This window comes from Culex pipiens, chromosome 2 (assembly GCF_016801865.2).
Source record: "Culex pipiens pallens isolate TS chromosome 2, TS_CPP_V2, whole genome shotgun sequence".
Classification (NCBI taxonomy): Eukaryota; Metazoa; Arthropoda; class Insecta; order Diptera; family Culicidae; genus Culex; species Culex pipiens.
Genome location: NC_068938.1, coordinates 182,473,210 through 182,487,398, shown reverse-complemented (window position 1 = coordinate 182,487,398; position 14,189 = coordinate 182,473,210). Strand labels below are relative to the sequence as shown.

General features: G+C 39.9%; 1 protein-coding gene across 5 annotated transcripts in view; it reads right to left on the bottom strand.

Moving 5' to 3' along the window:
• Positions 1-4,719: 4,719 nt before the first annotated feature.
• The window catches only part of LOC120429693 (paired box protein Pax-6-like), a 77,878-nt gene continuing 68,408 nt past the window's right edge, over positions 4,720-14,189 (bottom strand). For 2 of the 5 annotated variants that reach the window (XM_039594732.2, XM_039594739.2), the window contains exons 4-6: positions 5,724-6,032; positions 5,468-5,652; positions 4,720-5,406 (exon numbers count right to left, since the gene is read on the bottom strand). In XM_039594732.2, the coding sequence (XP_039450666.1) occupies positions 4,792-5,406; positions 5,468-5,652; positions 5,724-6,032 (1,109 nt within the window). In that variant the 3' untranslated portion in view covers positions 4,720-4,791. The remainder of the gene's footprint in view (positions 5,407-5,467; positions 5,653-5,723; positions 6,033-14,189) is intronic. The other 3 variants (XM_039594736.2, XM_039594747.2, XM_039594756.2) reach the window with 2 other exon arrangements.

Genomic DNA, 14,189 nt, shown 5'->3' with positions numbered 1-14,189 from the left:
AATAATCGCAAAGAATCTTTTTTGTTTGCGAACTTTCTTCACCCGCGAAAGAGAAAGATTTTTTTGAGAAAAAAAAACAATTAAAGATTTTTGTGAATTTCTTTGTTAGCATTACTTAAATTAATTTATTTCGCTTTGTTTACAAACATCATTCATTTACGAACAGTGACAGGTCATTTTTTGACGTGAAAGTGTAGTAGTGAAATCGATGATGATGATTTTTTGAGTTTCTTTTAACCGATCTTTCGTGCACGAGAGAGGAGAGCCATGCTCCCTTCGGTTTTATTCTCTCTTGATGAACGTCACAAGATTTTCTTTTGATGAAGATTCTTGCATCATGGACTGAGAGAAATCTAAAACGTTCAAAAAAGCCTTCAGTTTCATTTGAAGAAAAATCAACATAAATATGAACTCATGTTTTACACCTCTTTTTACGCGAAATTGTTGATGAGACAATTTTAGAAACATAATTGTGATGGCCTTTATTTAATCTTTTTTTATCCTGTTAACAATACATCTTTTTGAATTTTTAAAAAAAGGAAACAAAGTTTTTCCAACATTTTTATTTCATTCGATAGTTAAATTTGTTCGGTAAATGAAAATCCACTTTATTCTATATTTTTGAACGCCCTAGAGTGCATAAAAGTGTGGAAGGGACACTAATAAACAAATATTATTAATGTAAAAAATAACACTTAAACGGCTTCAACTTGAAAACGGTAAAGTTAATAAGCAAAATATAATTGAGATAAAAAATAATAATTTTGACATGAAAATTTAGCTTAAATATATTTTTAATATTTAAAATATTTTTTTATTATTTAGTTTTTAGAACATTCCGAGATTTTATAAGCAAATTATTAATTTAAAAATATATACAGTCCAAACTCGATTATCCGAAGCCTCAATTATCCGAAGTTTCGATTTTCGGTTTCGGATTTGGAAGAATTTTCCGGGGGAAAAATCATAGAAATTGGAGGCTTAATACTGCTAAACCATGCTGGAAAAAAATGAGCATCGTGGTATAAAAACAGCTTAAGTTATTTGCAAAACTTTAAAATGTTGTGTTTTAATCTAATTTTCATTGAACTTTCATTATGATTTTTGGACAATATAAAAAGCATTTATTGTTATTGTAAGTGTTGAGGTATATAGTTTTTGCCATTATCTTCATTATTGTGTAGATAGATGAGTCCAAAAACATCAAAAAATGCATTTTTAACTAAATTTTCTGCAAAAAGCGTGGTCGGTGCTGTGAAGCTCCTTCGTAAAAACAGCGCACAGTGGGCGAAACGGAACCCAAAATCGGACTTAATTGAACGCGGCTGGTTCCCGGGTATGAAAAAAAATGCTTCTTAGGTAAAAGAATCCGGCGAGTCGATTGGTGATGGTTTCATCCACCGCACGAAACGGCAAAATGTCCATTTTGCCCCAATTCCCCGTTTTTTTACATTTTTTCTTAAAAATCAGTCTGTATTTAGAGCGGAGGCTTCATGCGGCCATCCAAAATGCACTTAACTTATGTGAAAATGTTCCAGGAATCCAGTAAAAATAACCACTTGCACCGCAAAAATCATCTAGGGTCCATTTAACCCCAACTCTGCTATTAAAGCATTTTTGGCCGTTTTCAAATGTTAGGTCTGATTTTAAAAATCTAAAAATATTTTTATCGTAAAGATCAGACAATTTTACATTAGAATGACGATTTGCACTTGATAGTTTGATACATTTATGTTGATATAGAAATTAAACTAAATAAAAAGCTTGAAGAATCAGTTTTAGGCCAATTTTCCCAAACGCAGAATAAGCTGCCTTTTACATATATTTTTTTTATTTTTATCTACATAAATGTATCAAACTATCAAGTGCAAATCGTCAATCTAATGTAAAATTGTCTGATCTTAGCTTATTTAAGAATCGACATGATTCGCACTAATACAAAAAAATATCATTTTTTCAAAATATTGTATTATCAGCTCAAGCATGATTAAAGTGCGTTACTTTGAAGTGTAATAATTTGATGTCATTTCTATCTGCATTGAAATTTTCAAGCTTTTAGAAAACTATATAGAGTGGATTTATTTTTCGGATGTTTCAGAAACAAAAACAAGCATTTAAATTTTCACATTCTTTTTTTTTATCATTCTCTTCAAAATAAATTCCATTACTTACGTCTAATAACACGGATTTTTCATTATCGATTTCCTACTGCGCGCGATCATCACTGGGGCTTTTTACATCATATCTTTCTGTCTAACGTTTACATATGTGTGTGTTTGTTTGTCTGTACCATTTTTCCTATCGCTTTTCTTCTCGCACCATTTTTTTCTTCTCTCACTCCTTTTGCAGTGCTAAATAAAACTACACATAATTTAATTAACTTAATACTTTGTATGCATGCCGTTTGCTTGTCCCTTATTTCTCTAGCCATCTCGCTTTGCTCCTGCGCTTGTGTGCGTTTTTTTTTACCGCTAACGCTCAACTCCTTCTCGCTTTTTCTTTCTTCTCTCCTCGCTCACTCCACGCTGCTGCTGCTCACCCGTTAAATGGGTGGGAGCGCGCGCGCCCCCCAACTTTAAATACTAGGGACCTACATAGGGAAATGAAATGTTCTGGGAGAAATTTTAAACACCCAAAGTCATTCAAATTTAAGGTTGAAAAACTTGTAGTATATTTTTGGTGCTGGCTCGTTTCTTGTACCAAACTAGCACAAACTATCATTTTAATAAAAACAACAGTTTTACAATGTTTGTGAATGTTGTTAATCTCATGTTTCTGCTCAAAATTATTTTAAATTGATTCTGACCTTGTTCTTGCATGATCTTGTTGCTCGATTGGAACCCCGATTTGACAGTTCGATTGGAACCCTGAGAGTAACATTTCGCCTCTCCATGTAGGCTCTCTATTAAATACAACTTAATTTATTAAGATTGAACTTTTTCGCTTATCTCACACACACGGGCGCGCGTCGTTTTTCCATGTTTTTCCAACATCTTCGTAATCATCGGAGGTTTTTTTTTGGGAGAAGAGAAAGAAAAAAATGTGAGGAAAGGGAGAACAAAGCAGACGCGTGACGTTTAATACTCTTTCTTTCTCTTTTTGTGATAGTGTGAAGTGCGATAGCGATAAAAACAACGAAACAAGCTCTGGCGCGAAAGGTATTTACATTTTTACGCGTTAATTACTCTCTAATAGTAGTTGTTTTGTATGTGTGTGTCTGTGTTTGTATGTGTGTAGTGCGGACTTGTAACAGTAGTGCGTGTGAGCTACAAATAGGGGCAACCCCTTTTGTATTTGTTTCTACTAATAGGTTTATGCCTCTGTTTGTTTTGTTTATTTTTTTTACATTAACTCGTTTCTACTTTAGGCTAATTAAGATAAATTATTTTTCCGATATCTTTTTTTTTGCTGTCTTTGCTTGCACAGAAAGGGTACGTTTAATGAACTTGTTCACACCTGGCAACTCCGGGGGCACCGACGGCGGGGCGACTGAACAAATTTGAAAATTGCTTTCGCTAAAAACAAGGGGTGCCATCTATTTACATTTGCGTTGCGTTATCGCGCACAATTTTGACATATCCGCTCGCAAGGCGTCGCAAAACACGTGTTTACCCAGTTTTTTTTTTGTTTGCGTGACAAGTGCACATTCCTTCGGGCTAATGACGCATTCACGCAATCGGTCAAAGTTGGCGACGGCTACCGAAAAGGGAGAGGTGTGTGTGTGTGACAAACCAGTTTTTTGTTCACTGTTGGTGTGAGTTGCAGTGCGTGAAGCGCACATCAAAGCAGGCACTGCTGCCAAATGTGTGTGTGGTGATTTAGACGTGCAGTAGGTCGGTTTGGATTATAGTTCGTGGAGCGGCAAGTTCAAGAAATTAGTTGCCGTTTGCTGAAGCGATTAGATAGATTTGTTACCGAATGTAAGTGAAAGGGAAGGGCAATTCTGGAGTTTTTTTTTTTTTGAAAAGGTTAAATAAACCAAATTTTCAGTTTTTGATTTTTGGGCATAAACTGGAAATTTGGTTTATTGGACCTTTTAAAATAAAACTCCACAATTCTGTCAAGTCCTTAGTAACATTTCAATAGGGTGAATCTGCGATTGTAAACAAGCAGTCTATCCATTTTACTCAAGTGGTAGTTCACGTCAAGTAAGAGGGGGAAGGACAGCTTGCTTACAATCGCCATATTGAACTGTTACTACGTAACTGCTGCCAACTCTGTCAAGTCAACAACAACTCTGTCAAATTCTGTCAACTCTGTCAATTTTTGTCAACTCTGTCAAGTTTTGTCAACTCTGTCAAGTTCTGTCAAGTTTTGTTAAGGTCTGTCAAATTTTGTTAAGTTCTGTCAAGTTTTGTTAAGCTCTGTCACTCTGTCAAGTTCTTTCAACGCTGTGTACTAACATTTTAATAGGGTGAGAATGTCTGTTTACATCTGAGATCCCTTATAAAAAAATGTAAACACAGCGTAAACGGGATCCAGTCGGTGCATGGCGCCCCGACGCAGCGTGGCATTGGATTACGTCGCCATGTTGACCAAGCAAGCAAAAAAGCGAGGGGTAATCGTGTTTGCGCGCCCCGGGTTGAAGGGTATTCAATTTCTAAGGTTTCCCCCCGCGCTCGGTAGCCCCGGCCGGCGGCCATGTTGATTATTTACACGCGTTTGTTTTGAGGTGGAAAGAAGGGAATGGGACAGAGATATCTAGAATTGCACCATGAGTGAGTGTAGGACGGACGTTGAGGGGCGCTTTATTTACACATTTTTTGGACATAATTTACGGGGCGGGTTCTCTCAGTGGTGCCGCTCGTGCATGGTGAGCTGCAGGGGTGTGGCGGACCCCTCGCCGTTCCTGCTGGACACCTCGATGTCGGAACCGCCGTCGTCGTCATCGTCGTGGACGTTGATCTCCTCGTCGGAGTCACCGCCGGCCCCCGAGGGCACCGGGCTAACGGACGGGTTCGAGGAGCAGCTGGTCGTGGTCGCAGCTGCTGCCGCGTACGACCGGGACAGCCCGGCAAAGAGGGCGGCCGCCGAGGTTGGGACCAGCGAGCGGAACGCACTGTGCTCACCGCCCATTAATAATGGAGTTGATGCTGTGACTAATGATGCCGCTTGGGCCGCCGCTACCGCTGCCGCTGCTGCTTGGGCCTGTTGGGACGAGGTTGGGCCCAGGCCCGGCGACGAGGTTGACCGGTTGGCTTGGTGGTGATGTGCTGCCGATGAGGACAGGCCCGAAAGATGATGATGGTGGGCTGCTGCCGTGGACGATCCCGGCGGCGGGGGGGAGCCAGGGGTGAAAGCGGAACTTGCCGCTGCCGCCGCTCGGGAACTCGGGGAACTGGACCTTTTTAAAAGATTCATTCTTTGATGACGTCGCCATTTCGCCCGTCTGTTGGAAAACCAAACCTAGTAGTTTCAAGTTGTAGTATTAGTCAAACACTTATGACTACGGGCCGGGACTACTAACCTGAACTCGGGCTTCGCTCAGCGAAGTCCGCGACGCCAACCGCTCCCGCGTGCTCACGCACGGGTAGTGCGACTTGTCAAACTCCTTCTCCAGCTCCTCCAGCTGCTCGGGCGAAAAGGTCGTCCGGTTGCGTCTAAACTTTGGTTGATCTCCGTCCAGGCTGTTCGAGTCCTCCCCTTCAATATCTACAACAACAACAAAACGCAAAAAAAGACCCAAAATTAGTCCAAACCCCCATCCTAACCTGTTCAATTACCAAACTCACCAATCAGTCGGCTGCCATCCGGACTCCCGAGCGTGTCGTGCGACCCCGACCCGGGACTCCCGATGGTTGCGGGCGTCGAGTTGCTACTGCTGCCGGGCGGGGTCATGCCCGGCATTCCGGACTGGCCCGGAGGCCACAGGTGGGCGGGTGCGGGCCACGGGAAGCCCCCGTACGGCGGAGGTGGGTACAGCCCGTAGCCGGCGGCACGGGCAAACTCGGCCGCGGCTCGTTCCGCCGCGCGGTTCCGCAGAATCCGGTTGATCGAGGAGACGGACGGGGCGGTAGCGTTGGTGCAGACACCTGGAAGGGGAGAGCGAAACGGAAGAGGGCCCGGTTTATTTATTGCGTTATTAATAATATTTATACGCGTATTAATCAGTGATTTATTGCGGCGGGGTCGGGTCTTAAGGTGGAGAGTGGAATACGACGACGACGACGAGGGAATGGATGTTCTGTTGACACTTGTACAACGAGGGGATTAAGGAGTCGGGCTTTTGCTGGTGGAGTTGAGTTGGGGCTTATTGCTGCTTATTTGGAAGCTCTGAAGTAGATAAGACGTGAGCAATTGCACTCGGATTGCAACTGAACTGAAACTGAACTAAAACTGAACTGAAACTGAACTGCAACTGAACTGAACTAAAATAGTCATTTTAGAAAAGTGCTTCAGAGTCAGGTATGACTTGCCAGCTGTCCAAACTAACTATAATGTTTTACACCGTGACGTCATTTGACAGCTCGTGTGCACTGTTTACATGGTTTTCGTCGATTTTCGACGATTTTCCCAGAACAAAATCAACGATCGCATCGAACTGTGTAAGTTCAGGTACACCCTTTTCTAACCTCCAAATCGAGTAGGCGTAGAAATTAATACCACTTCGCTGAAGTAAACAAATTTGCCCCAATTCTATGAATATCCTCAAATCGTAGAGATTATCGCTTTCATTGACCTAAATAAGCCTTTGAACTCACCCTCGCGTCAACCGTGGCCAATCACGGTGACCCTTTGGGGAAGCGCAGCGGAACTCATGTCAAAGCGGTGGTATTACAAGCGGCTTAAGCCGATTAAGGTCACCGGGAAGCAGTCCCGGAAACAAAGACCGCGTTCGATACGAGATTAAATCCTTGCAATGGCTGCTTCGATTACGCCGAGGGTAATTCAATTACCGAGGGGTTAAAGACCATGGATTTCAAGCTTGACGAGGCAACTGAGTCAACTTTCAGCGTGACGTCAATCGCCTCACTCGAATTAAGACTTTCCACTTCTATAATTCAATCAAAATTCTACCCTCGATCACGAAAGAGGCCCTGTCACATGCTCGTTTGACCTAGAACCGCTCCAAATTGGATTACCGCATTCCCCTTTGGGAATCTAGCCCGTTGGACATCTCAATCCGTCCGTCATGCACGCTGCGCGTCACTGACACCCAGTTCTTGATTGCCACTCGAGAAGATCTTCATCGCGCCGGAGGTGGCCATCGCTAAACTGTCACTTCAAGACGGGGCTCAGAACCAGAAGGCACATTCCACAATCGGGGCTACCAAATGTAAACACGAGAATTATACACATCGAAATCAGTTGGGAGCGAGATTTCGACCTTTTTCGGGGCTCGCGAAACCGGAGACTTCTCCGCGCAAACGACGAACCTCCAAATTTCAAGGGGCCCCCTGCTGGGCGTGGGGCTTATTGAGATATTTTTCCCGGTATTATCCAACCCAGTGAGCACGGATGATTATAATATGACACTTTTAACACATTCTTTTGTTTCGTGTCCCTCGTCGTCGTTCTCGGCCGTCCGGCCGATCTTACCGGGAAGGTCTTGAACTGGGTTTTTTTTGTTGTTGCTCCTTTCTCGAGAATTTGGTCCATAACGCGTTAACTGGCCGCGTTTTTCATGGATGAGTTTAGCGTGCCCCGGGTTAAGTGAGCTGTAAAATGCTTAAACAAGTCACTTAGCGTTTACGTTCGGGTTGAGGCTGCTGCTGCGCGCGCGTAATGGACGCATTAGCCTGGAAAGGTGAACCTGGCGAGACTTCTCCGGAAGGGTGAAAAACCGGGTCAAAACATTTAGAGTTTTGTTTTAGTTCGGGACCTTGTACTCGGAGGTGACAAAGTTGCAGCGTTTAATGTCGCGGTCGCGGGGATTAAGACGTCAGAGATCTTGAGCTTGACGAGGTAGGAGAAAAAGTGGTCATAAAACGTCTCTGATGATATCATAATAATTTTCTTGAAAAAATACAAGATGACTTTAAATTCAGTTCAGTTTTGCTACGACCACAATAAATCAGTCGTAGTTCTACATTCACACGCGGTTCAATTATGACCAAATTTGGTCACCATTACGCCCATCGAGCTGTCACATTTGCATATCACCTGACACGATCACCCGTCGCGCTCTCGCAAAAGCCTAGGCGCCAACGGGCAGCGCCTTAAAAAAAACAACCATAATCTAATTGATATTGCATGTAACTTGCGCGGCCGCGCAAAATTTGAAATTCTAATCCAGATCCGCGCACGCAACAACTCCGCAAACCTCAATACCCATTGAGCTGTGACCATTTCTATTGGCGGCTGATCCGAAAACGTCCGATCGTATCATTTCTGCGCCGCAACGGCGGCGACGCCGTTCACAAAACTGGATCCTAGCAGCAGGCCATGATGGATGCCCAGGTCACGGTGGGTGTCCGCGGTAATTGCTGCCGGGGATCTAAGGCGGCCGCGCGCACCTCAAAGTAGTACAAATCGAAACAAATGAGCGCTTGGATCGCCTACTTCGCGCAGCTCTTCGAAAAACAACCAACTTTTTATCGTCCATTATTGATTTAATCGAGCACAATTGGATCGGCCCGCTGTGGCCGGGTATGATTAAAATAATTAGACCCCGGCCTTCAAAAACCGAAAACCGCTTTGCGTGTGTGTTTTTCGGAACCTCGTGGAGCGCGTTGACCTACACCCGGGTAGTCACGCACCGCTCACACTTCCCGGGGAGACGCGGGGGTTAATTTGATTACTTGGACTGCTGTGCCGTGGACCGGTTGAGCTAGGAAACTCTGAAGATCTGGATCTCCGCGCTCGCGCTAATAGGTTCGCCCGGTTCACCGCTTCTGGTAACAACAACAGCAAAAATCGTTGAAATTAATATCTATACGCTTCATCTGCGGCCGAGATCTGTTGTTCGCGCTGGTCACCTCCTGCCGTGCCAGGTTGCTCCACGTGGTCACTCAAAGTGGACCCCATTCTGGATGCCTCTCAAGTCGGAACCAGCGGGTGAGTTTTGTCAGAGCGCAGGTCGTAAATTATCGCGCAGGATTTCAATTACCTTTCGAGTTCCGAGACTGCGGTAATTACTCACGTGTACGTCACCGGCCGCGCGAGTCTTTTGAGGTCTTTTCAATTAGCCGACGCCGCCGTCAAAAGCGCGAAAATAATCAATCGATAAGTGTAGCTATGAATAATGATCTTTGGAGGCTGAGGGTGGCCTGGCCTGGCCTGGTTGGCACAGTTGGTGTGGAAAAGGTAGCACCGGTCAGCAGGGGTGAACACTTTTGAGCTTTGTGGGTTTCAGCGGGGTGATTGATTTGAAGGGGCGCAAAAGATCTGACACAAACTATGCGGCTTTGGAGCACTTTAAGGTGGTTTCAGATGAAATTACTTATAACGTCATGATTCGAAATCCGGACACTTAGTAGCATATCATTTTTGTTATAGCTGGCAAAAAATCATATAATAAGTTGGAAATGTAGAAATATCATCAGGATGTAGTATAAACAGTCAGTTTTAAGAAAATGCATGCAAAATATGTCTTTTCTAACAATTTTTCATCTGAATTTTAAAATTTAAAAGACTTGTTGTGCTTCGAATCCCGGACACTGATGAAAACTGATTCGAAATCCGGACACTTTTGCTTCGAATTCCGGACACTCGATTATACATATGAATCGCACAAATTTGGACTGAAATGTTAGTAAATGGCATTCTTTAGGTCTCAAATAAGCTGTTAACACCAAAACAATCGATAGCTTATGTAAAAATCTGCTGGAATTTAAGGAAATCCAAACCAAAAATTTCTGCTTTGCCTTCCCAGTGCTTCGAACCCCTATGAAATATTTCAAGTGAAATGTTTCGCATTTGTGGTAAACTTATAATTTTATTGTATTTAATTGTTTTGGAATTAACTACAGCGTTCAAACAAACATTAAATGAAAGTTGATGTAGGAATTCATCAAATAACATAGTTTTGACATTCATAATGCGAACTTATATCCAAATAATTGATGAAACAAGATAAAGTGTCCGGGTTTCGAAGCGTCCGGGAATTCGAATCATGACGTTAACAGTATTTTTAAGGAATGATTTGGAGCCAAGAAGCGCTTATGTCCTATGTTTAGCTTAATCTTAAAATTGATAAATACATTGTTTAAAGTCAGATCAATATTTTGATGTTTGTTTGGATTCGATTAGAACAGTCATAGATACAAAAATAAGTACAACGATTTTCAAATTAGAAGTTCAACAAGACAAGACAAGATGTCTTTCAATTTAGCTCGCAAAAAAAAATTGTTTTAAAAAAGTTTTTTTAAACTTGGTGTAACTCAAAGTGATTTTTCTTAAGAAAAATGCTAAACTCTTTTGAATTTTTGAGAGGCAGCTTTTTAATATTGTGTTATTTTTCATTTTTAATGTTTTATATGCATTTAGGGGAAGTTTTCAAATTTTTGGCAGTTTAAGGATTCAGTCCTATTTCCATCCAGTTTACTGATTTTCGCAATCAAAACATTAAACATTTTGCAAAACATTCAAAAGAAACATTGCTTACTCACTTCAAACTGAAATTTTAATGACAGGTTGTTGATACGGCAACATAAGGTGCCTGATTGAATTACTTGCTGTTCCCCTATCTCGTTTATTTTATTTCCAAAAAATAATATATTCCGGATATTTTTTGTAGAACAACAACAACAATCTGTGAAGAAATATTAAGATTGATTAAGTGTTGTTAGAAAATTATTCAGTTATTGTTGAGAAAAGCTCAGAAAAAAATCAATGAAAATATTCTAATATAAAACATTTTAAGTTTTTCAATGGTTTGGAAAACATTTTAATTGGGTAATTCTCTACCAACTCACACAGCAGTTGCCCCGACCCCTCTTCGATTTGCGTGAAACTTTGTCCTAAGGGGTAACTTTTGTCCCTGATCACGAATCCGAGGTCCGTTTTTTGATATCTCGTGACGGAGGGGCGGTACGACCCCTTCCATTTTTGAACATGTGAAAAAAGAGGTGTTTTTCAATAATTTGCAGCCTGAAACGGTGATGAGATAGAAATTTGGTGTCAAAGGGACTTTTGTGTAAAATTAGACGCCCGATTTGATGGCGTACTCAGAATTCCAAATAAACGTATTTTTCATCGAAAAAAACACTAAAAAAGTTTTAAAAATTCTCCCATTTTCCGTTACTCGACTGTAAAAATTTTTGGAACATGTCATTTTATGGGAAATTTAATGTACTTTTCGAATCTACATTGACCCAGAAGGGTCATTTTTTCATTTAGAACAAAATTTTTCATTTTAAAATTTCGTGTTTTTTCTAACTTTGCAGGGTTATTTTTTAGAGTGTAACAATGTTCTACAAAGTTGTAGAGCAGACAATTACAAAAATTTTGATATATAGACATAAGGGGTTTGCTTATAAACATCACGAGTTATCGCGATTTTACGAAAAAAAGTTTTGAAAAAGTTGGTCGTCATCGATCATGGCCGTTCATGGTCACCCGCGACAGACACGGACGACGAAACAAAGAGAAACGCAAAAAGTAACTTTTTCAAAACTTTTTTTCGTAAAATCGCGATAACTCGTGATGTTTATAAGCAAACCCCTTATGTCTATATATCAAAATTTTTGTAATTGTCTGCTCTACAACTTTGTAGAACATTGTTACACTCTAAAAAATAACCCTGCAAAGTTAGAAAAAACACGAAATTTTAAAATGAAAAATTTTGTTCTAAATGAAAAAATGACCCTTCTGGGACAATGTAGATTCAAAAAGTACATTGAATTTCCCATAAAATGACATGTTCCAAATTTTTTTACAGTCGAGTAACGGAAAATGGGAGAATTTTTAAAACTTTTTTAGTGTTTTTTTCGATGAAAAATACGTTTATTCGGAATTCTGAGTACGCCATCAAATCGGGCGTCTAATTTTACATAAAAGTCCCTTTGACACCAAATTTCTATCTCATCACCGTTTCAGGCTGCAAATTGTTGAAAAACACCTCTTTTTTCGCATGTTCAAAAATGGAAGGGGTCGTACCGCCCCTCCGTCACGAGATATCAAAAAACGGACCTCGGATTCGTGATCAGGGACAAAAGTTACCCCTTAGGACAAAGTTTCACGCAAATCGAAGAGGGGTCGGGGCAACTTTTCCCGATTTCGTGTGAGTTGGTAGAGAATTACCCAATTGATATATTGTTCTACTGTCCAGACTCGATTATCCGAAGGCCTTGGAAAAATTTCACTCGGATAATCGAATTACGAAAAAAAAACATTTTTGTTCCTACCTTAGTAACATTTTTAAACCAACTAGCCACCACCAAGTTTTATTGAGGTTTTATTGTAGCATCTTGTTTGCATGATAGTTTTATTTGGGCATTCACTGCAACCAACAAGCAAGAGCTAATTAATAGGTTCTAACAGGGTTTTATGCCTCGGACATAAAACCGGGTGGAAATAAAAGCCGACTGGCTTTCAATAAGGTTTTATAAAAGTTGTAATAGAGGCTTGAAAACCAGATGACAATCCCATGCTAAACGGTTTTATCGCATGCTTTGTTAAAACTTAGCTGTCAAGTGCCATTAGGCATGTTAAAAGCTCACTTAAAACCATAAGCTCCTAAAAGAGCATTTATCGCGGCCAAATAGCAGTGCATAAATATGGCGCTAAACGCGTGCTCTGATTGAATATGATTGACCGCCATCTTGATTGAAAAAATAGAAAACTGAAAAAAATTATTTAAATTTGATGAAAACACACATTTATGCTGAATTTCTGGTATGATTAATATAGCGATAGATGTTTAAAAATATTTTGATTTTTTTTTCAAAGAATTGCTATAAAATACTTTTTTACATTAAACATTATGATTACAAAATATTGATTTTTGATGAGGCGAGTTGAATTTTTTGGTTCTATCTCCCCTACATTTATCAATAAAATTTCAACCGCTGTTGAATTTGAGCCATCAATTGCGAGAAATAAGCTTTCAAATTATTTGGATTACCTCTAATATCTATTATTTATTATCGCGATTTTTGACAACCATCTCCATAATTTCATTTGGCAAGACGAAGACTTATTTTTGCCAAAATATAACCTATTTGGGATAAGACGTTTGAAGACGTATGAAATGTCGTTTTTCCATAACTCCTGACTAGATTCTAACAAAGGTTTTATCAAGGCTTTGATTTCCTTGTTAGGATTCAGTTGTAAAGCCTTGAACTCCTATGTAGGTTTTATAAATAGGCCGTACCAATCTTTTGCGGAGGGCCTTTTGGGTTCTAAGTGGGGTTTATCAAGGTTCTAGGGAGTTTGATACGACTAAGGGGTTTTAATGTTGGTTTTGGCTGATAGGTTTTACAGCGGTTGTGACAGCTTTGATAAAGCCTAAAATGTTACTTGGGTAAGTATTATTATTAAACTACGCTAAAGTGTTTTACATTTATTTAATCCAAGATGGCGGCCAATATGGCGGTGACGAAATATTGAAAAAATGCATTTAATTATTTAATAAGTAATCAACTAGTCAAATTTGACTAAAATTGGGTCGCAGAACTCGAATTTGATGTTTAAAACAAGAAAAAGAAAAAAACGAAAAAAAATGTTTGTTCGTGATTCGATTACCTGTTTTTCGAGAAAAAATAAAATAAATTCAGCGCTTTAAAAATAATCGTAATCCACACAAATAAAAAAAAACAGCATTTTTCAATGTTTTAGAAAACATCAATCAAATTCTTTATTTTGGGAAAAAACGAATAAGATTGATGCAGCCTTCACAGAAAATTGAATATTAAGGTATTGTTGAGAAAAGTTGATTAAACTCGAAATCAGCAAAAACTATCATAAATAGTAAATATTTTAAAATGTTTTGGAAAACAAACAAAAAATATGGATTTTGAGAAGAAATTCAAAAATAGACTCCTCCTAAAATTCCCCAAAAAAAACATGAGGCATTGGAAAAGATGTGAAATCGATTGATAACTAATTGGAATGCATTGAAAAATAATTAGGAAAAAAATCGACAAACATACACAAGGGTTTCATAATATTTTTTATGAATAAAAAAATGAGAACAAAAATCATACTCGTTTTAAGTTTTAAGGCACCGTTGGAAGAAACGCAAAAATCACAAACAAATACAATTTTAAATTCAGAATAGCCTTATGAGGCCGAATCTCAGAACGCAG